Consider the following 25,238-nt stretch of genomic DNA (forward strand, 5'->3'; position numbering starts at 1 on the left):
TGTACCAGAGACCGAGAAAGATTGTATAGCAGGCATTGCACAAGAGACTCAGATTCTAATGAGCAAAATAGACAAACTATTACATGCACCTACAATCATAATTAATGTTCATGTATAAAGCAGCACAGCATCATAACTAGTGTTCTGCAAATGGCTAACAGGCTTCAGCATGAGGATATAAATATGAGCAAAATCACTCACATGAAAGTGATTGCAGCTAGGCCGGTACGGACATATAAAAATTAATCATGAAAGCCGAACACAGCAGACTTCCAGTACTTTGCTGAAGCACGCACAGCTAGTAGGAGCTGTGCCCCACAGGAAAATTCATCAAGACAGCAAAAGAAAAATGAAAAGAAAAAAATAGGTGTATCAAAATCCTACAAGGAGCCTTGTACCTGCCAAGAACAATCCAAACACAGAATTATAGGAAACACATGCGGTGTAGTTAAAGTAAGCGGTAATGAGACCAGCTGCATCGTAGAAAATAAAACACGAAACAGTGCGACAAGACTACTTCAATCATGAAAAGTAATGTAACAGGAAGAAATAGTCAAGATTCCGCCGAGACACTAGACAAAGCTAAAATGAAGAGACTAGTAGTCAGGATACCTCACCAAGCATACTGTATCTTGCAGCAGAACTAGAGCAACAACAACAACAACAACAACAACAACAACAACGTATCGTGAGAATAAAGATTTGAAACAACAACAGAAGCAGCAGCAGCAACAACAATGACAACAACGACAACACAAACAACATTAAATAGCAGCAGCAACACAAAACAGAGAAAAACAATTACACACAGGAGAAGTGGTCCCGTCCACCGCAAATAGTGCTCACCAGTGCTGGGATGCACTGGAGCTAGTACACACAATGGAAGCAGTCCTCACCAAGGATACATAACCGTTGCTACTCGGAGTTTCATGCTTACGCAATCATCAGGCAACATAACAAGATTGGTGAGGACCGCTTCCATTGCGAGAAAAAACAAATATGATGATCGTAGTGATACGATTCTCCCTTCTGTGTTGTGAAAAACAAATATATATTGTAGCGCCTGCAATCATGCATCATGTATGAACTTGTTGACACAACAGTCAAGATGAACACGCAAACAGAGGCGTCCGCGCACGCGCGCGCGCACACGCACAAACACACACAAGAGGACTCACAGTTCAACCCCACCTAGACTAGAAGTTGTCCTGAGCAATTGGCTGCTAATGTTACGACATTGCTGCTATACCCTAGACTAGAATACGCTTGTGGGACAGCGGACGTGTCTCATGTGACATTCGTCATGCATAATGTTCATGTTTGCTACACCATCACCTCTGTAGAGCCCCAGTCGAATACAGATGGGTTCTCCAGGATACATGATCATAGGCTAACAATCCCCATTCTAGCAAATTAGATCTACAGTGTTATCTGCATAGAGTCTCTCTCTCTCCCCCCCCCCCCCCCAAAACCCTCTGCTGGAGCCTTCTACAGGGTTCCAGTGGTGGCAACCGAGATGGATTTTACCTACAAGTGATGCAGGGCTAAAGCGAACTGTTTGTAGTAGCGAGTAGTGTGCATGCGTCCCTGGCATGACAGCAAAGCATGAAGATCACCTTGATGGCATTCCCTTTCTGGTCTTGCATATAACATGTGTACCACTGCACACCTGCACATTGTTCCTGGGTGTAACTGCAAGATACATTGTACAACTGTAGGTTTGCATTCATGCCCTGTCCTTGCTTTGAGGCTGGGGTGGTTGTGTGCTGTGTTGGTGTAGAGCGAGCGCACCGCTCCTGGAGTTGGACTTGACTTGCCACCACTGCACATACACAGTATTGCAGTAACATTGCATACATTACACTGCACCAGTGGTATTATTCTTATTTCCTCATGCACAGCTGCTGCTGCTGCTGCTGCTGCTGCTGCTGGAGTGCTATGGATGTCATCAAGAGGACATAAACCAGAGTGTGCAACTCGGGATGGTTCCTGTGGGAGCGTAATTCGTGCACTACGTCATTTCTGACGGCATGGTAAGCCACAGGTACGGTGAAAAGTTGCGTAACCAGTCGCGGTGGTGCAGGTCACTGAGTTTGTCCTGATTTCGGTTTTTTGATACGGATAGCCGGTGACTTTACTTGTCGGTGGATGTGGCAGCGTACACAGTTACACAAAACACCGAAATCCTGAAACAGGACGTCTAAAATCAAGCAAACTTGGCTGATTTCCGGGCTATGAAACATGAAAATTTGAGCTGTACGCAAGTCGCGGCTTGGCTGACCTCATCAGGGTGACGTAGTGCACAAACTGCGCTGTTTCAGATCTGATATGCACAGTTGCACACTCTGGTTTATGTACTCTTGATGTCATCTACTGTCATGGACTGTTTGCCTTGGGAAAGTTAAAAGAGTTTGAAAAAGTCACAAATGAACTGGGAACTTACGCAATTCTATAAACGGGTGAGAGCATCACGAAGTCCAAGGCTACCTCTGCAATAACATGAGATTGGACACAGGATACAGGTTAGGCTCACCAGACAGCAGTACATTCCTACTGCACGGCAGAGCGGTAGTAAAGAGAAGTTAGGAAACTGCGTCAAGTTCTCCTTGACCCCTTGCAAGGCGCTCGGGAGCATTTCGCTGATGGTAAATACACAGAACACTTTCAATTCGGATGCTTAGTGTCTCTGCACCGTTTGGAGAGATTTCACGTTGTGTACATGTACAACTTGAGACAATACAATACGTCCAGAGACTAATACACGTTACACATGACGCAATGGTGCTGAGCCAGTGGATTCACTTATGGGCGCTAACAAGAGTACATGAAAACCAGAGTGTGCAACTTGGGGCTTTTTTTTACTATGGGTGTCTGTCATGGCGAAATTCCGTGATTACATCATATTTGGCGCAAATCTGAGCCGGGAAATGGCGTAGTGCGTACGACTGAGCTGCAGTTGTGCAGAAAGAGACCTGCTTGAATCCTGCTTGCACGCACTACATCACTAAAATGATGTAATCACGGAATTCCGCCGTGACAGCAACCCATCCGAGCTGCACGCTCTGGTTTTCATGTACTCTTGGTGCTAAGTAAACAGCGTGAATTGGCAGTTTCACTTGAGCCTGTGCATCGATGCACCGTGCCATTGCCACTACACATACAAAGCATCTGAACCGATGATGTAATCGTATAACCTCTTCTAGTATACTAAAGCAATGAACTTCCGTGGTGCGTACATTTCACGTCAAAGATCACACTGCTTCGTGATGAGGAAATATTCGCGACTCGGTCTCTTCAGTTGGATCATGTATTGTCCACAATCAATGCGAACAGCAGTTTGCGGCAATTTATATTTGCGAATGAGTGATGGTCGCGAATATATACCGAATTATGATCTCTAGGGAAAGTTTTCCACTTGCAGTATATGCTAGACAGTAGAAACCTACCCAACGAAGCCAACCACAATGAGGAAGTAGTCCAGTGACATTTGCCATCGTGTGAGTTTCCTACACACAGACACACAGACACACACAGACACACAGCCACACACAGCCACACAGCCACACACAGCCACACACAGCCACACACAGCCACGCAGACACACACAGCCACACACAGCCACACACAGCCACACAGACAGACACAGCCACACAGACAGACACAGACACACAGACACAGAGACACAGACAGACACAGACAGACAGACACACAGCCACAGACAGACAGACACAGACACACACACACAGCCACACAGAGAGACAGACATATACACGTGACGTTATGCTCCAGCCTAAACATCTCCACATTCGTCACAGCAGCAACAGCAGTATGTGCTGCATTATAGCAGCATCAAGGTCTGCTCTTCTTGAACTCAGTACTCGTACATGTACTACAATAGTCGTCTCCGGCAAAGATCTACATGACTGGCCTGGCGTGGACATGGACACACGTGGTGTCAGGAATCAAGGTGACTGGTGTACATTTAATACATTCCTTGCTAAAGAAGAGTAATGTTATGGTTGCTGCAACTATGTGGTGCCATCACTGACAGCCAATTGTTGTTTTTACCGCACACTTTTAAAGGGGAAGTCCGGTGAAAAAAATTAAATTTCAGGGTTCGCAGAGTTTGGGGCGCTGAGTCAAATGGTCTTTGTCCGAGGAGGCTGCGGTCCATGGTTCGTCAGATATGCCCAATCGAACATGTGCGAATTTGAGCACAAATTCACCCTGATCCAGGTGATGACGTCACAGCGTGCAGCCAGGTAGCCACACCATCTATTTGTGTACAAAACGGCCATTATCCAGAACGCGTTCGGTTGGGGAACCGTTTGTCGCTGCATCTTCGGACCAAGACCATTCAACTCAGTGTTACAAACACTACGCACTCTGTGATTTTCATCTCGGCAAATCTTGAGATTATCCCATCTTTTAGCCGTTCCGAGTTGAGAACTTTTTTTACGTCTGCCACGCTGGTCTCTGCACGCATGCTAGCTGTAGAGTACAATAGTGCACAAACTCATCACGCACATGCCAGTAAGTTCTCATCACGTACATGCCAGTAAGTTCTCAGCCGCAGACCTAACTCATGAAGGTCAGCCATGGCTGCATCCTCACTCTCACAAGGAGTTACGGGGTCGCTTGCGCCACCTATTATATCGGCCGCCAAATCATTTGAAATAGCAGGCACTATTGCTTTACGCACTTCTTTTGACCTAGCTGCATGCTATGACGTTGCAGAGGGTGTGTCGTGGCTGCATGACGTCATGGCACAGCCTCCCCCGAAACTTAGTTTTTCAAACGGAAATATCTCAAGAAAGCTTTGTCGGAAACACGTGGGACCAACACCTTTTAAAAAGCAGACATGAACTAACCCGCCAAAAATACGAATGTGGAAGATGGCAGGCAGGATGAACGCCAGGAGAGTGCAACACGTTGAGCCGATCAATGCAATCATGACAGAGAAGTCCGGGATGATCAACACAATGAGGATGGTGAGTATTACCATACAGAAACGCAGTAATACCTGTGCACGACACACATACACATGTATACACACACACGTGCACACACACATGCGTGCGTGCACGTACACACACACACACAAAAGCAGGGAATTTTCTAGAACCGCCCCAACCGGTTTTCGACCGGTTGAAATTGTTGGCGACCGGTTGAAAAGTTACAAATCAGTTCCAACCGCCCGTACTTTTCTGTGGGTGAATGGAGCTGCTTATATCTTTGCTACACTCCAGCACCAAGAAATCTGTTAAGTTGCTGTCGAGTGCCATATTTGGGTTGTATTTTGAATTTTTTTTTCCGGGGGAGACCCCCCGACCCCCCCCCCACTCTTCATTCGACCGTAACCGGTTGGAAATTCGTTCTAGAATATACCCTGCAAAAGGAAAGGAACATTGTAAACACACCGTAATACAACCAGACGACGGACAGCATTTGTACAAGGGTATTTTGCATGCTAAGAAATCATCTATGTACAGTGGAACCTGGCTAAGAAGAGCAATGAGAAGACAAACCTTTGACTTACGAGAGCCTGTCCATGTAATACATGTAGTTAGTATTGTGTGATCTTATTGGACAAATTACTATGTACAAGTACGAGTATTCACTGTGCATAAAGTACAGGTAAGGAGACCTCTCGCAAAGGTGAACAAATCCCATCGGTCCCTTGGGGCTGCTGTTGGCCCTAAAGAGTTTAGATTGCCATGTATGGTTAAGCTCTATGAAACCCGCCCTCATAACCAACCTGTTTAGAGCGTAGCGTTGCCAGAGCTAGGGTTGAACAGAGCCCGGCAGCACTAACTGGCTCACAAGGCCTGATTTCAACGTACAAGTGTAGTAATGTAGTACTGGTGCAAGGGCATGTGTGATGACATGACTGTGCAGCTTTCTCATGAGTCATGATCCATGTCAAACATGTATTAGCAATCAGACAGACATGGAGTGTGCTATCACTCTTCAAGGACTGCTGCTGGTAGAGGTGAACATTGTGTCAGCAATTGGAAGGCACTGAAAGCAGCACACCGGCAGCAGCAGTAGGAACAGCATCAGATCATGTCGTATAGACGTACCCCATGGGCAGCAGGAAAGTGTACGTAGTATCCAAGGTACATCCTATCCCAACATAACTTCAACATACTTCCATACGGATCAATACACACGTGCTCCAGACAATGTAGTCAAATTCAGCAAGGAGCGCGAACGTGATAATTATATCTGCGAGCACGGTGTGTCAGGTCAAGAAATCCTACTGTGGTCGCGTGAAAGAACTTGGAAATCCCGACAAGGTCACGTATCTCTCACGAATACAGAGCGGTCACCCTATTCTTCTCCGACCATCGCACGAAGATGCACTCCGAGAATACATTTTGAAGCTGCGTGGTTCGATCCAGTTTAGTAAAAAGTGCAAGGCCACCAGACAATTGCCGAGAATTCTCCTCATTCTAGGTCTTGATCTTGCTGACTTGATAATAGGCCGTTCACTAAGTCACTTCACTGCTGCTCTCCAAACCTCCTAGGGGCACCAATACAGGTTTGCGACAGATCACACACTGGACACCTAGGGCCACATTAGTCATCATGATAAGAGAGGTTAGGAAACTCACCGATTTCCACTGTTCCATGTTCTCCTGAGAGAATTGCGATTCAATGATGCGAATAACAGGAAACATCATTACTATCGCGTGTGGAGAGGTGAGTTGCACACAAAGTGACGCATACGGACACACAAGAACACAAAGAAACAAGGCATCCAGATAAACATCCAGAATCATACACAACGAAGGCAGTCATCAGTACATGTACAGTCGTCCCTCTCTAATCCGGCACCTTTTGCTACGGCGTTTTCTGCTGGATTAACGAGGGTGCTGGATTAAGAAATCCTGCCCTCTGACCCGGCCCTACCCAATTGCATGCATGTATCATATGTACGTCAAAACGCAGGGTTTTTCCGTGTCGACCCAAGTATTTGGTGCACGGCTTTATATTCTCAATTGTTCTCCGGGAATATACACAGTGATAAAGTGATAAAGTAAAACAGAGAACATGTTCACATGTACTCTTGCACACACACACGCACACACACACACACCTGAAAATTGGCAGGACACTACTCCTTGCTAAAATAAGAAAGTATGGTTGACTGCCGTTGTCTCCTGGACAACATTGACCAGACTGGCCTAGCCTGGCCTGGCAAGGAGAGCACCTGTACGGTACGCGATTTACGACTGCCGGATTATGAAATCAAACTACGTGCAGTTTGAGCGATTCGTTTCAAAAAGTCACTGCCGGAGGCAGAATTCAAGTGCCGGATTAAGATGTAGGAATTGAACGAAAAAAATCGGTTTCGTCAGAAAGTGCGCCGGTTGGCAAGGGTTCCGGATAAACAAGTGCCGGATTAGAGAGGGACGACTGTACTACCCATTGTAGAAGCACTGGTATTTACGCATACACACACACCACAACAATGATGACGACAACGACAACAACAGCGACGAAAACGACAGCAACAGCAACAGCAACAACAACAACAACACGATCAATAAAGACAACAACAACAGCGGCAGCAGTAGCAGCAGCGACAAGTCTTACTTGTATGTAGTGCATGTCTTCATTGACTACAGTGTTGTTACATGTATTAAAGAGCATCAGCAACTGCATGGCTGAGAAGAAATAAACATGCATTTCTAGATGCACCTTTTGGATGTCCGCTCATCCACCATAACAAACACATGGCTACCTTTACCAGGGCATATCTACATACATCACTGAGACGGACCAGGGCATTCCCACATACCGGTACATACATACATACATACATACATACATACATACATACATACATACATGACTTACCAGGGTATGTGAAGAGAAGAGAGAAGCAGAGGCACGACTTCACCAGCACAGGTAGAAATCCTGTGAGAAAACCAACACATGCACACATGCACACACACACACACACACACACACACACACACACACACACACACGCACGCACACACACAAAATACTTCAATGCGCTCCTCCCTCCCTATCATTACCGGTCTACATCTGCAGCAGCACTTGTCTTCATTACGGTAGCTGTACATAAGACGCTTAAACACAGCACGGAAAGGAAAACAACAAGATGAGATTCAAAGCCAGGGTGCAGCCCATACTCAATTACAATCAGGTTGATGGAGACACTAAAGGCAGATCCCGTACCTTCAGGCAAATTCAATGTTACAATGTTCTTTGTATGAGGACCAAAAGTCTGCACAGCATACAAACAAACACAAACAGACAATTGACTAAGAGACTGATCAGCAAACAAGCCTACTTGGTCAAGTACATTTACAAGCAATCAAGCAAGAAGGTGGCTTTCACATTATGACACAAACTAGGCTTCAGCATATGATCTTCACCAAGCAAAGGTGAGGTGCACTGTTTACTTTCGGCTGTGAAACTGCTTTTCTAAATGCACCACTCAGTGACTGGAGGAGGGCTTTTCTGGATGAAAAAGGCATAGTCCTGAGAGGTGACATGCACAATGCCATGCACCCACCCCTCTGCATTCTGCCATGGCAAATTAATATATTAGAGAGGTTCCGGAGTACGATTTTTCGTGCCAAAATCCGTGGAGGCGCTACGGATTTTTTTATACGTCGTTTTCGAGCAGCAAAGTGTTCCGGAGTACGAAACTTCTGTGTTTGCCATCATTGCCTAGGTTACGATCGTTAGCACGTCACATTCCCGCGCTATGCCTTGTTATTTTGAAAATTTGTACCGAAATCAAAACTTCCCGCGGAAAATCGATGTTTCTCGTACCAAATTTGTACGCGAAAAATCTTTCTGCACCCGATGACGCAAAATCTCCATACGAAACATGGTTCGTGTGAAAGCCAGTCCACACGGATTCTCCGTGCCGAAAAAATCGTATGGAGCACGCCTGGAAAAAATCCGTAGCGCCCATACGGATTTTGGCACGGAAAATCATACCCCGGAACCTCTCTATTAGCAGCCATACAGGTTGTATCGGAGATCCGTCTCTAACGGCCAAATTTGCACATATTTCGGTCACAGGATGAATTTTAAGTTTAAACTCGGATTCACCATGTAACTGTTATACGGTTCAGCACACTTGCACTCAGACCTAGTTGAAACAATGCTGGATGATTTCTACCATGATCAAACAGTCCACATAAACTACGAACAGGTTAGAATACGCTGGCTCTTCCCACTTAGAGACGTATGCAAGGGCGTGTGTAGGGGGGGGGGGGGGGGGTAGGTAGGAAAGCTTGCCTGACAGGCAAGCGCAGACTCGTGCAGGGTACTATGCAGGGTGGTTTGACTTGGAGAACTGGTGGCATGCATGGCGGAGGGCTCTGCTTTAGCTTTGCCAGACATTGGATATATCACAACATGTGTGGTCTATATCAGGAGTGTCTTTGGATTGCACAAGTCAAATCTCTCACATCCAACTGGGTGTATCACTACATTTTCAAGATCTAGAAAAATTGACTATACAGAAAATAGCCTTTTTCTTCTTACCATATATCCGCATACTCCAAAGCCAACGTACAATGTTGTGATTACAGCCATTGCCATCAAGAAGATTCTGAGAGCACACACCACAGGCAGTACAGAAGAACACACAAGCCAGCCTATATTAAAATCAAGACCAGTGAATATCATGATTACTATTTCCGTAAAATGCTCTTGGTCTTCCCAATCGTGTACTCTTTCCTTGAAATAGATGCTACGTCGTAAACAATCACAACAATCCCAACTAAACCGATTTGAAGGCGGCTTCCATTATTCTAGCTGGTCTGCCCTGCCTGATGAGTCCAAGAGGAACAAAACTCGAGTCCCAATCCAGGAAGCCGTTGGTGTGTGTTATCAACTATGCGCCATGCGTGAACTGATGCACCAGCCTGCCAAGCAAGATACCGTCACCCATCGGCTAGGTGCAAGGCGCAAACTGATGGTGATGGCGAGAGGAGATGGATTGGCAAAATGTGACAGAACTGTAGAGCATGTAATGTTTAGCATGTGTTGACCCCCGCCATTTTACAGACCATACATAGAGAGCTGCATGTGGAGTCTATTATTTTAGCTAGACAACATCTAGCATCCAACAGAGGTCTAAAGAATACATACAAGTTCATGTGGGACGTACGGTTTAAACTTGTGGCGAACCTCCAAAGAAACTGATGACTCGAGCGATAGAATCATACCAGCACCCTGTAGAAACAACAACAACAACAACAACAACAACAACAACAACAACAACAACAACAACAACAACAACAACAACAATGGCAAATGGCAACAACATCAGCAGCAGCCGAAGAAGAAAAAGAGCAGCAGTATATTAATTAAAAGCATTGGCACAGTAAGCCGTGAGCAAACTGACCACACACGTAGCAGCACGTCAGTGCAGTAACACTTAAACCTGCCCTAACCGGACGCCCTTGGTACAGTGGACTAAACTAACTAACTTAAACCTGCCCTGGCCGGACACCCTTGGTACAGTGGAACCTGTCTTGATATGACAGGATTCTGCTTCATCCAAGGATGCACGTTTGATCCACAGCACGTTGGTGCATGACAATTTGTCCGGTCTATACAGCCTTATAGGATTCTGCTTGGTACAGGGTCTGGTACAGGGTCTGGTACAGGGTCTGGTACAGGGTCTGGTACAGGGTCTGGTACAGGGTCTGGTACAGGGTCTGGCCAAAACAGGTTTTACTGTACATGTACATGATTTTCACAACAAATAAATCACTGTGTACAGGTGTCTTGCAAGCTACAAACTAACAGGGCATTATGCAGGGCATTATGCAGGGCATTGTGGTGTGAAATTCAGAGCAAACTTATAAATCTAGTACCAACTCACCTCATAACAAAATATGGCAACACTTAGAAAAAATGGAAATGAACTGGCAGATGCTATTCTCGGCCGAAACCTATAGAGAAGACAACAGGAATGGGCAGTGACAACATGTCTTGTGACAAGTATGAATCAATGACTTAACCAGTGGGTCTTGTGACAACTTGTAGGGCTGAAAGGAATATTCGAATTATTCGAATATTCGAACTATGCAAGGCGGAAAAAGAATATTCTTCGTTAAAGTAGAATAGGAATATTCGTAAATGTACATAAACTCGCCTTTTTGACATCGATCAAGCTTATTTGGTGCAAAATATAAGTAGGCTTGCCTCTTTCGATGTGTTATAATCAGCAAGACAAATGATTTTTCAAATGTCTCTCTTGTAATTGGGGTGTATGCCAGTTAATGGTCTATGGTTACCATGGATAAAACTAGGTATCCATGGGAATTGCATGGTTTAGAATATTCGGAATATTCTTCGTTTCGCATGTATTCGGAAAAAGAATATTCGTTCGCTTCATTGAGCATTCGTTTCAGCCCTAGCACTGACAAGCATGAACCAATGACCTAACCAGTGCAAAAAGTGTGTACAGGATGGGCTGCTCGCCAATATACGCTGAGCTATGAATAGCATACTTCGAAGTAGATATATGTAATTGGTTCTAATAGATGATGATCAGACAAAGCAATTCACCTGACATATACAGTGATTGTGGCGTGCACACATTTCGACGTAGACAACTTCAAAACATTTCAAGTAGATCAGGCAGATCCGGTGCATGAACTGAATCCTGTCAGTGTGCAAATAACGGCACTGGGTTATACGAGCATGCATTCAGCACTTACGGTATTTCATTCAAGTGCTCAAAGTCAAACCAGAAGACAATGGTGTAGGCAAGGATATTGGCAAAGTCGGCAAATGCGCTGCAGTATGGAAAATCAACAGCAGCAGCAGCAGCAGCAGCAGCAACAACAACAAGAACAACAACAGCAGCAGCAGCAACAACAACAACAAGAACAACAACAACAACAACAACAACAACAACAACAACAAGAACAACACAACAACAGCAACAACAATAACAACAACAACAACAACAACAACAACAACAACAACAACAACAACAACAACAACAACAACAACAACAACAACAACAACAACAACAACAACAACGGTGAGAATAAAGATTTGAAACAACAACAACAAATATCCTGCTGTTCCACAACTCTGTGTGCTCGAGTAGCGACCACCCTGCCCGTACACTTAAGTAGTCATTAATCCCTGCCCACCCAATTCTTGAACAAGCGTTTCGGAGACAGCAGTTTTAATATAGCTACAAAGACAACTAATTGCACAGTAAGCATTTCATATATGTCGACATGTATGTGTAAAATGTTGTACGATTATCGCAAGGCACACAAGGAAGGGAAAGCGAGGATATTCGTTCAGAACTGTTTTCTTGTTACAATCATCAGTGAATCTACGTAACAATGGAATGGGAACTACTTGAACTAATCTTATGGACAAATAAAAGTGAAAGAAGGTGAAAAAGAGCGAAACAAAAAAAGGTGATAATACTACATCTATTCAGTGGGGTTCATGTGCTCAACAAAATACTCCATGCCACGGTAAATGACAAAGAACCGACCATTGGTCCAGATAGGTGCCCTATCTATTTGTGTCTGCCCTGGAAAGGTCAAGAATCTATTAATGTTTGCCGAGAGTTGAGAGCTCTGGTGCGGAAGACCTACTACGCTGTCAAATTTCGCCCAGTCTTCACAACGATGCGCGCATTTCGGGTGTTGAAGGATGTCCTACCAACCAACCAACTTAGCCATCTGGTTTACCAGTTTGAATGCCGGCAGTGTGGTAGCCGGTATGTTGGTAGGACTGTTCAACACCTGTACACACGCATCAAACAACACGTACCATTGAAGATTCTACCGGAATCCCAGCGCTCTACGCGACCTAGACGCGGCCGGCCTAGAAAGAATCCAGTGCAGCCTCCAATGCAGACTTCGGAATCGACTGACAGCATTTCGACTGCACCCACGTCTACATCAGCTCCTCAGCACAGTGGGTGTGACAGGCCGATGAGCGTTCCTTTGCCAGTGGTGTCTCCTACACTCGTGTTGCGATCAGAACCGTCAACTATTAGAGCACCTGGCGTGGAACCATCCATGGTGGATGTGGCAGATACACAGTTAACATGCAATGATCTGATACCAACGGCCGGCTCGTCACAGAAAACCTCGGGACCAGTGGCTACCAGCTCCATGTGTTTACGACCGCGTCGTACAGCTGTGGTCGCGTGCGGGCTACGGGGCCGGTTGGAGTAGGTAACCGGAAGCGAGCACGGAGGTCAAGGGACGAAGAGGAGGATGCGGAGCATGATGATGAGTCGTGCTCCTGGGTGCCCAAATCACCTGGTCACCACGCCAGCAGGCAACAACTTTCACACCAAGGTTCAACTCGAGTTCAACTCGAGTGACAGGACTGCACCCAAAAAAGGTCAAACAGGCTAGTAAGTTATACCCTCAGGCACGGTGACCAGGTGACTGGTGTACGCAGGAGCACGTGACCGCTTGTTCAACCATGTTCGATTGGGAATAAAGGAGGAACGCTGCATCGCAGCCTTTTCGGACCAAAACCAGTCGACTCAGCGTCCAAAAGACTACAACATATGGGCCAATCGCAGTCATCCATGCTTTTATAAGAACGAAATGGCGCTTTTAGTGACATTTTGCATACAAATCCCCATGTAGTAGGGCGCAGTCACCCAGTTTCGGTGGAAGTGCGCGAGTTCGATTGGGATTAAAGTAGGAAGGGAGCGTCTCAGCTTCCTCGGACCACGACCATTCGACTCAGCACCCCGAAGACTACAACTGGTGAAATTTTGATTTTAGCCTTAACTTCCCCTTTAATGAACAAGCTTCGGACATACATGTACAAGTAACCAGTTCCACTCACCTGAATATAGCTAAACTTCCTAGAGTGCGTAACAAAGCTAGACCTGCAAGTGGTGCTAACAAAATGGCCAAGTAGCCATTCCTACAACACAAAACAACAACAGAGATAAGCACAGAAATTGACAGTCCAGCTAAGCAACACTAGTGACTACAAACAATACCACGACAGTCTCACTGATTCACAACTGACAATATAAATAGCACATAATGGCACATGCTTGTAATGTGGTTTGTCATGGGATTGGACTTAGCAGATCTACTGGTGCCACTGCTGCAGTACCAGTATGCAAGCGTGTGCTTCTCTTGCGACGGGCGTACATGCAGGTGGTGGTGGTGGTGGTGTGTATGTGTGTGTGATATACATGACACAACTGGCAAGCACACGGAAACGCATTTACACCTTGTATAGCTGCACTATAAATGTTTGTAGGACCAAAACAGATTTGCCAAAATTTTAATAAGAATGCACCCATACCATCACAGGAGACTCTTCGTGCAAGCCTGATTTCTAACCAACATTGTGCCATGTGCAATTAGTCATAGGTTATAAATCAACTACAGCTAACGTACACAGAGAGGCAGAGAGACCAGAGATAGAGATAGATAGATAGATGAGGGAGAGAGAGAGAGAGAGAGAGAGAGAGAGTGTTGATAAAATATGAAATGAGGACTTACTCATGTATGGGAACATAGGTTTTAAACATTTGAGCCATGTTCTGCGATATGAAGATAAGGTAAGCACAGCAGAAACCTGAGAACAGAGCGAAAGAACCAATGAGTCAGGAAACCAGAACAACCACAACATAGTCCTACTGTAGTCCAACAGTAAGGCCAGCAATCTCAAACACTACACACAGGAAATTATTCAACCGGATTTGAATCTCAATTTACGAATTGATTCCTACAAATAGGCTGAGATTGCTATCGAACTTCGTTTCCAAGAGCGAAACATTGCACAGCAGTGAAATTGGAATCAATGTTACGATAGATTATGGTATGATGCAGTGCAATGTGCATGCAATAACTATAATAATAATTATTATAGTACAATCATGTATGTACATGGTCAGTGCCTGTTACGCCCGGGCAATGTACCACATCTTAATTCATTATAATGTAGCCTGTAATTCTTTAGGATGTTCCCAACGGCAAATCAGATTCGCTGAGTGCAAACCAGTGATCTTGCCTTGTCTGGTATTCATTGCTAATCAAAAAGAAAAAAAGTCAATTCTCTGACACAAATAATGATGTTTTCTAAAAAAAGATCACCACTACCGGTATGTATAAAAGATACAGGTATGTAGCTGTGAAAACTTAGATATGGAAGGTAGAAAACCCCTAAAAAGGAACAACAGAGTACCGGTAAGAAACAGCCAGTCGGCCCCACATGCTCAAGACATACCCAGTGACCCGTCTGTGACACCACAATACTGTCACCCACTCACCTGTCTGCGACACCACAATACTGATATCTACTAAGATTCGGCCGTTTGTCCCCATCGCATGATAGCCTAAACATGCATGGACAGAAAAGCAAACCAGCACGGCCCAAACGTCAATTTTCACTTTTTCAGCGAACTCCACAACACAACTCTCGGCCAACCCATTCCTCTCGCACAGCAACGACATAGCAAGGACAGTTCTGTTGAGACAATGATATTGTTACAAATTGTTAGGCCTTCTAGACAGTTGTTTCGCTCTTTAAGAGCTCATCAGTGAAGCCAGTACAATATTCATGTACTTCTTTTGAAGTAGATAATGAATTCGAGCTACAGGAGCGATGTTATATAGGGTAAAACTGGTGCAATTGAGCAAAATTCTTGACAAATCCCCCTAACACACACTATTCCCAGCCAGTGCCATGGAAATCAGCTACCACTTACCAACATCACCATAGTCCATTGCACTGGTGATCTAGACAGTAGCAGCAGGAAAAATAGCAACAACAAAGGCACAAAAAGAAGAAGAGGATTGAATATCGAAACTCAACAATTATCAAAGTTTCAAGGATATTAAAACCAAAATAAAACACATCCTTTCTAAAATTTCAATATGGCTCTTCAGGGGATTCTATTTACTAGATAGTCAGCTCTTGGAAACAAAAATGATATGATGGATTTGAATAACACTCAAGAAAAGAACAAGTTTCAGACTCCTCACAATCAACATTCTTCAAATATTCCACGGGCACTTTCATTGCCTTCTCATCAGGCGGAATACAGGTAAAAAAGAAACTGAACAAGCAAAAACGAATTTTATACAGTGGAAATGTGAAAGAAGCAGCGAGGAGAAGAGAAGCCAAAAACAACACAGTAAAGTACATCACCTTGCACTTTGAAGTACACAGAGAAGGAATGACAAAAAGAGTGCAAGTGTGAAGAACACCCCCAAGCAAGTGTGCGATGTATTGCAACAACAGACAGCCAATGGACAAAACTAGCGAGTGGTTGACGACCTACCAAACCTTCCTACCGACCTACTTATCCATTGGTTGTCTATTGTTGTTGCAATATATTGCACGCTCGTTCGGATTCCTCACACATGCACCTTTTCACGACTCCTTCTATGCGTTCCATTGACACTACGCATTTTATCGTGTTGGTTTTGGCTACTTTTCTTTGCGCTGTTTCCACTACCTCTCTGCCGTATGAATTCATTTTGCTTGTTCAGTTTCTCTCTACCAGTATTCCACCTGAGTATTTGTACTTGTGACGAATATCAAATAAAAGGGGGTTTGTCAACTGACAACCGCTCTATTTAGTTGCTATTCACTCTTTAGATGACCGTTCTGACGATGGGTGACTGGCTCGAAACATCAATAATTTTTTTAACATTTTTGACATAAAAAAAAGAATTTTCATCTAAAGAGTGAATAGCAACTAAATAGAGCGGTTGTCAGTTGACAAACCCCCTTTTATTTACAATGTAGTTGCGTGATGTCCACCACTTTCGTGACAAATATCAAGAGAAAAAAAAGAAGCTTGTGAGGGAGCCTGAAGTTTGCACTGTAGTTAGGAGTGTGATTGCTTTTACTACAACTTGTAGAGCGAGGATTAATTCTTTCAATGAGGGTTTGGGATCGAGCGCGCATACTTCAACGAGAATGGCAGCGTAGGACCTACTCTCCACACTGGTGAGTAAGACTAAGTGAAGAAATACTAGTAGAGGTAGCAGCACTACACTAAACATGTGAAGCTTGATTTGACTACTGAGTACCAGCAACACAAACATGCAATGGAGAAATACTGAGATACACGCAAACCATGGTATCTGTACAAACCTAAATAACGAGAAGAAAAGAACAAGAAAAAATCCCAACTACATTGTAGGCCTTGACAAGTTCTGTAAGCGTCCACCGCAATTTTGTGCATGCCCTCCAATAGAAGCTTGGCAGCAAATATACAAAACAGGGCTGAAAAAGGCCCGTAATCACACGACTTTTTGATAACATGAGTACATCTTCGTGCAGATGCACACACACACACACACACACGCACACACACACACACACGCTTGCACACACACACTTGCACACACACTTGCACACACACTTGCACACACACACACACATATACAGACACAGACACACACAAACGTATACACTTTCAAACACAGCCGCGTTCACCCATACATTACATCTACAGTAAGATCGGGCGCCGAAGAACGAAGGGGCTCGAGCGCAGCCTAGGAAAGTTCTTATATTTTTGATTCTAGCCAGACCGTTCTTATTCACACGCGCGCGGCGAGTCGAGTGACGTCATGACGTTTGTCATGTACATGTACATGTACATGTACATGTAGTGCAATGTAGTACTTCTAAACTAGTGGGTGTCGTAAATGGGAATGACTGTACTTGTAGCAGTTACTGTTTACACGTGTACATGACATGTACTCACCTCCCATACATGTACAATTTTGTAAATTTTAAAAGTGATCTTAAATCTGATAATTCTAGCCTGGACTGTTCTTAAATTTTGCCGGTTTTCTAGCCTGGGTGTTCTTCGGCGCCCGATCTTACTGTAGGGCAGAAACGATCGTGTATTTTCACCTATCGATTACTCTTTACCTTAACGATCGATTAATTGATTATAATCGTTAGCAAAGAATGGCAGATTTTTGTGCAAAAATCACTCTGTTTCCAAAAGCTAGGCCTTCATAATACCAAAAAATCTGCATTAGTGGCAGGGTAGCTCCAAAATATGGCAGCTTTGAAGTCAATTTAACCTCAGAATATGCACCATGCCCAAGGCAACTGCATACTCACACTGGTAACTGATTCAAACTTCACAAAACAAGGGTTTTCAGTAGTTTTTGGACTCAAAATCCCTAACGAGTAATCTATAACGTAACGATTACTTGATTGATAAGGAATTATCGATCGCTTTAATACCGAGTATAATCGTTTCAGCCCTAATTACATCAATCGCATTCAAAAGCACACAAGTTCATACCTTAGGTCGAACAGGTCGGGGTGAATCTACACTCTGTACTGCATCATCTGTTGCATCGACTTTGGAGTCAGCCAGCGGTACTAGCGGGATCGTGACCTCATCAGGTCCACGCTTCGCCTGAACAAAGTCTTTACAGTCAATTATCAGCAGCATGGCCTTGGAGCTGGGCAGACAATGATGTATCCAAACACATAAGCAGAATGTCACTCAAATGAGAGAAGCCATTTGTTTACGATGACACCACACTTATCATGGCAAGGAAACAGTGTCTACCTACTGCTTTAAAGTTATAAAAAATCACGATTCGGGTGAGACTCGCTTAGATCGAGTTTTCCGCATCCGTAGGAATGCCACCACCCTCAAGGATCAAGGCAAAAGAATATAATCATATGGACTCGCGCTTATCAACAAAACTGTGAACGGTACCATTCGGCTGTTGAATTTTACAACAAACTCTTCTCCTCCATGCGCTCTAAAGCCGACCATTGCTACCCTCGGTAGCCATTACTCACACCAATAATTTCAAACAACGAAGGGGTCACGGGTAAAACATTTCTTCGTTGTTTGAAATTATAGGAGTACTAATGGCTACCGAGGGTAGCAATGGTCGGCTTTAGAGCGCATGGAGGAGAGTTTGTTGTAGGACTCACGCTTATTACAGCTGGTGACCCCACTTGCCTTTCTATATACAATGTACATACAGTCAACTTCGCCAATAACGACATTCGGCGGGGCACCAGAAAAGTGTCCTTATTCGCGAAGTGTCCTTATAACCGAAGTCCTATTTGAATGTATGTGAACCCATATTTTGTATAGTACGACATGCATATCAAAATCAAGCTCTTTTCTTGCTCTATGTCAATGTGTACTTTATTTTCATATTGCAGTTGAAAGGAACTAAAAATTCAATATGCAAGGGAAATAAATTGAAAAATATGCCTTTTTGAGCCATCTACAGGGCCAGAGACATGTACATGTACATGTATGCTGATTACTGTACAATCAGGTACAACTACACTGTACATGTACATTGTATACATATGTGTGCTGGTAAATCCAACAATTTTGAAGCCAACATAAAAAAGGAAGAAAAAGCCCCCGCCCCCTTGGCTGCATTTTCTTGCATGTGTGCCTTTATAATAATACTAGCAGCCCCCCGGCCAGCGTTGCCTGGCCGAATGTGGCATGCGGGTGAAGCAAGTACATGAACAGCACACGTGCTCAGCACGTGGTGGTGGCCAGACCGCTGAAGTCCTGGTGAGGGATCCCCCCCCGGGAGGTTCTTCATCGTTGGAAGGAGAAGGAGGGACGTCTGTTACGCCTTCGGGAGGCTGGTCAGGGTTGTCCATCACCTGGTGGCGGATGAAGCGGCTCAAAAAATTCATAAACTTACGAACAAAAGTGCGATGCGCTCTTCACTGCAGATCAGATGCAGAGTGCAGTCAGTGCAGATCTTTTGTATCCTTTTGTTGCAGATGTTTCTATTTGCAGAGAACGGTTCACGTGGTCCGCAGCGCTTGTGCGGCTGCTAGTGCTACCTATGACCTAGGCTAGGTGGCTACATGATTCGCACGCTTCGCGTGCTCAGTGTTTCTGCGCGCGGCTGCTACTGCTACTCGTACTGATCGTGTCTGCTACCACCTACACTGTTCGCACGCTTCGCACGCTTCGCGTGCTCAGCACGTGGTGGTGGCTACACGATTCGCACGCTTCGCGTGCTCAGTGCTTCTGTGGCTGCTTCCGCTAGCTACACGATTCGCACGCTTCGCGTGCTCAGTGCTTCTGCGGCCGCTAGCTACACTGTGCTACACTGTTCGCACGCTTCGCGTGCTCAGGGCTGCGCTGCTCCGCAGCGCTTCAGCGTGACACAAAAACACACGTCACAGGTGCCTCTTCTTTATAAGGAGCGTGACACACACACAGACACACGTCACAGGTGCCTCTTCTTTATAAGTAAAGATCCATCACCATAGGTTCTGGTACTTCTGCATGACAGGTACATGTACTTGACTGACAGGTACTTGAAATAGCTGTCAAAAGCCTAGAAAGTCGTTATTCAAGCAGCAAATATGACCGCGGGGCACTAAAAGCATGTCACTATACGCGAATTGTCGTTATTCAGATAGTCGTTATATCCGAAGTAAAATGCATACAGTTAGATGGGACTTTGTTCTGGGCATGGAAATTCGGTCGTTATTCGCGAATTGTCGTTATATCCGTAGTCGTTATTAGCGAAGTTGACTGTAGTCATGAATGTACAATGTATGGCACTAGTTGACATATTCTCAGCACATGGACACACACACACACACATGCACACACACATGCACACACACACACACACACACACGCACACACACACGCGCGCGTGCGCGCACACAAACACACACATGCACACAAACACACACACACACACACACACACACACACACACACACACACATAGCCATAGTAATAGCCATTAGCCAGCCATGTTCACTACTACTGCACTCTGTAGTCAGGGAATGGTAAATCCACCGTTATGTTACTTGGAGGCAGAAATACTTCTAGACTGGCTTCTAAATCAAGGTTGTCAGGCATCGATGTGACCAAGTCTACTCCCTACAAATTACAGTGTTGCTCAATGAAATCTGATCTCGTAAGTGAAGAATGTGCTGGGTGCTGCGTAGCCCCAGACCTGCGAGCACTGGACTGTGGATCGGTGCAAGGTGCTAACTTCCCTCAAGCATATAGATTTTATCGAGCAACACTATAATTGCAGTACATGTACTCTTCTTTCAGTTCATTCTGCCATGACACAGTTACAAGTGTGCCTTACACACATGCCAGATCTGAGGAAAAGACAGTTCAACTTCAACTCGTACCTTATAATCGCAATCATGACCATCACCAATGAGCCTTCAACGATACCAGCCTGTACACAAACAGACAGACACACACACACACATACATACACAAATGTACACAGATACAACCGTAGATACACAGACACATGCACATATGCACACATGTACACAGACCCATACACAAACATATGCTATGACTTGCAGGTGAGTCAAGCTAACGCAAGGCACTGGCTTGCTCCAACATGAAGTCAAGTGTAAATGAAAAAGAGAGAAACTTTAGACATGAACAAATTCAGCCCAGAATTTAGTGCTGGAGTCAAACGCAATACCAATGTGCACACACACACACACACTTGTTGCACACACTGCCAAAACTGGTCACGTGGGTCTCCCCGGGAGAGGGGAGAGAGACTCAAAAGGAATCTTGGAAAGATGACTCAATTGGCTATTGAACCGCCCAACGGCCGACACCCCCTGAAATCCCCAAAACTCTGGGTGGACTTGAAAATGATCCCACTTATGGGCTCACCACACCTCAGTAAGTGGGTGAGGACAAGGTGCAGAAAAAGGATTGACGGCATCAGGGTATCCGTCATGGGATCCAACTGCAGTTACCCCTGCCCCCAGTGAAGGTAATACGTGCTACTAGTGTGGGTGGCTAAATCAGAGTGGATCTGATATAAGCTTCACTAGCATCATTGATTACACAAGAGTTAATCTAGCCAGAAGCAGTCCATGGTTAACAGGTATGTATACTTCAAATAGAAAGTATATGAACCCTGGAACCAACAAAGGTGGCCGGTACAACATTACACGTTCAAGTAGCCGAGCCCGTTGGCAACAGACCCAACACAATCAGGCATAAGTGTACCCACCAACCGAACTAGCTGGCACACACACACACACGCACACATGCACACACACACACACACACACACACACACATACACACACACACACACACACACACACACACACATTGAGTCTTAGACAGTGACACCAATATCCAAGCACACTACAAGAGCCAGAAAGAGAAGAAAGAGAGAACGAGATCCAACTGAATAGGTGAAATCGTGAAAGTTTCTCATCGTGAACCAGCACAATTCTTTTGAAAACGCAAAATACCATATGTGCCCCGTGAAAGTGTATCACTTTACAGCAACAAGTCCCAGAGATAGGCCAAAGGACACACGGAGAGAGCCGTTCCATGTGCATAGCATATCATAGGCTGTGTTTACACGAGAATTTTCAACCCGGGTTGAAAGTCTGTACGATGGAAAAAATAGGTGGGTGTTTACATGAAGACAGTTGGCCCGGGTCAAATACTGATATGCCGCCCAAAAGTCCACTTCTAAAGTCCTGTATGGCCACATGAATACAGTACTTTCGCGCGAAATTTGCCTGTGCGGTGCGTGCTGTTCAAACCTGGCGCGAGATACGCACAGAAGTACAGTAGTACGATTTCTCGATTTCAACCCTCCCCCCCCCCCTCCAGGGGAGGGTTGAAATCAACCCGGGGCGAAAATTCAACCCGGGTCAAGCGCAACGCGTCATGTAAACGTTCCGGTCAATCTCTGTTCATGGCGGGTTGAAACTTGACCCGGGTCGAACTCAACCCGGGTTGAAACGCCTCGTGTAAACACAACCATAGACACACACGCATGCATACGCATATACATACACGCACGCATAAACAAAACCATATACACACACATACAAACACACACACACACACACACACACACACACACACACGTGACACAAGCAAGTACTGACAGCAGCAGTGAAAAAAGGGAAGGACTTGAGCTCTCTGTACTCTACTGCAAATGCATGTACTGATAACACGAACCGAGACGACAAAGCAACATCACCACTCCACTAATGCATTCGTCTACTGTGGATATCCATCGACATAAAATAAATAACAACTTTTGACTTTTTTCAATTTTCTTTGTGCCTACCTCTTTGAAAGCGTATGGCAGACCAAGGACACCAGCACCAACGAACGATATGAACACATTCGCGAAGATCTTCGCAACAGAACTGGTTGTTCCGTCCGCGTCATGCATTTTACCTTCAGCCAGACGTCCAGGGACATGAACTTACTTACTTTTGTGTATAAACAAGCAACTGTCACACAAACTCCTTTGTCTTTCACAATTTGAACTCAAAAAATCAATCAAGCTCCTCAACCAAACACTTTGCCGGAACGTTCGAGTAGATCAACAAGGGCAGCACTACTACAAGCACTATACTAGTACCATGAGCCTGTGGTGTAAAGAGGGGAACAACGATGGAAACGAGCAAGCCAGCTGAGGCTCCTTCTGCCTCCTCCGTTCCCCGGCAGATCGTAATCTTGTATCACTCAGACTGTTTTCAACGTGAAAAATAAAGAAGTCAGAAGAGGGAAACTCCCTACTGCCAGTACATGCACTGGGATGACTCTACAAGTACAACTACAACGCAGTGTGACAGTGAAGCTATTTTGGAGCAGACGAGGTAACAAGGCGACTCTCTCACTCAGTTTTGAAGCTTTTCATGTTTTGTGGAGCGATGTTACTTTTGTACATCAGGCCAGGGAGTTTGTAGGTCCAAGATCAAGAAGGCGGATGATCACTGCCTAATGGACAGACTCGACTACTTTCAGAATGAAATAAGGTACACGTACATTTCGAATTGTAGGCATTGTTAGTTTGCTTTCGAAAGCACGAAAACGCAATAATTAATTTCCGAACTACAGTGTAGACTGTCGAAGCCCAACATAACAAAATGCATGTTTTCTTTGTTCTACAAATGACGTAAGTTCTCCATGAGCTGTGAGCCGACCGGCCGACCCCGGAATTCGTAGGGGAAATGTAAAAATATAGTAATACCAAGAGTTCATAACCCCCAGAGTTCATAACCCCCAGGGTTATGAACTCTTGATAATACATGTAATTACCGTATGTCCCAGTCTCAGTTATACAGCTAGCCGGCTGGCTAGCCATGGGCTTCATAAATGAAATGACTTATTAAATATTATGAAGTATGTTTTGTAAAAATGAAGGAATAAGTAATAAATATTGGTTGTGAGCAACACTGGCTCACACTCAAATAACTGCTTTTCACCAGAAAAATATTATATTTCAACGTTTCGGTCATGAAATAACCATCATCAGGAATGAAGTGGGCACACCGGTTAGGATGGGTTAATATACGAGGAGCGCTGCAAACTGATAACAAATCACACCTGCATGCACTATGACGAGAGAGAGAACAAAAGGACAAAACATCACCAAAAAAAAACAGGTATAGAAATAACGCAATACGCGACAACTCTAAAAATGGCACAGGTACAAGCAACAAACAGAATGTACATGTGCACTAGGTGCGTGCAGACATGTAATTGCAGGCGCTAGCAACAACAGTAGTAGTAACAGTGCACTAGTTCAAGGGGTGCTAAACCACCACCATCCAGGAAGAGCGAGTATCAGGGCCAGAAATATGTACAAGGCTTCACCAGAGAATTCACAGGAGGTCCCACCCTGCGTTATTGTTTATGCTGGGGCTCGTGTCGCGAATTTGTATTGCTTCGCGTATTCTCCTCCTGGCCCGATCCGACTCAGTGGCAAGGACGCGAACCTCTGTGAATGCCGACTCGCCAAGCGGCAGTACCTCGTCGCCATGGTGAAGTCGGTAGTGCTCGCCCAGGGCTTTTAATAAGTAATATAATAACAAACTTACAGCCCAGCAGGAAGGGTGAACAAGTGGATTTAGATTGAAATTTCTGTGTGGACTTTGATTTTTATGGCATGGCGTAGTGGGTGAGTCATTTTGCATCTAAAAATTAATAGCAAGGAAAGCAGCGGTGTTTCGAATAGAAGGCCATGGCTTTAAAGGCGCTGACATACGGTATCGAAGATACTATGTACGGAATGAGAAGCCAGCTTGCGAAAAGGACAAAACCGAATGCCAATATTTCCTACAGTATTTGTACACTGTACAGCTCCTCATGTACAATCATGTAGAACAATATGATAGACTACATGTAATTGACTACACAACAAGTAGTTTCTCATGACATACATTTTGCCCTTTGTCCCCTCTTT

The 25,238-nt window shown here is 44.8% G+C and overlaps 1 protein-coding gene across 1 annotated transcript; it reads right to left on the reverse strand.

The window, feature by feature from the left end:
* LOC135821242 (uncharacterized) lies at positions 1 to 23,731 on the reverse strand. Its single transcript, XM_065334305.1, has 18 exons — positions 23,112 to 23,731; positions 21,169 to 21,218; positions 18,305 to 18,467; positions 15,737 to 15,767; positions 15,299 to 15,364; positions 14,529 to 14,604; positions 13,855 to 13,935; positions 11,730 to 11,807; positions 10,889 to 10,958; positions 10,169 to 10,233; positions 9,541 to 9,607; positions 8,215 to 8,263; positions 7,867 to 7,926; positions 6,618 to 6,688; positions 4,872 to 5,023; positions 3,447 to 3,506; positions 2,444 to 2,489; positions 1 to 643 (listed from the first exon to the last, which is right to left on the reverse strand). Exons 1-17 carry the CDS (start codon positions 23,217 to 23,219, stop codon positions 2,450 to 2,452), a joined length of 1,287 nt encoding a protein of 428 aa, XP_065190377.1. The 5' UTR covers positions 23,220 to 23,731; the 3' UTR covers positions 1 to 643; positions 2,444 to 2,449.
* Between the last annotated feature and the right edge of the window lie 1,507 nt (positions 23,732 to 25,238).

The sequence above is a fragment of the Sycon ciliatum genome, chromosome 1 (genome assembly GCF_964019385.1).
Source record: "Sycon ciliatum chromosome 1, ocSycCili1.1, whole genome shotgun sequence".
NCBI classification, from domain to species: domain Eukaryota; kingdom Metazoa; phylum Porifera; class Calcarea; order Leucosolenida; family Sycettidae; genus Sycon; species Sycon ciliatum.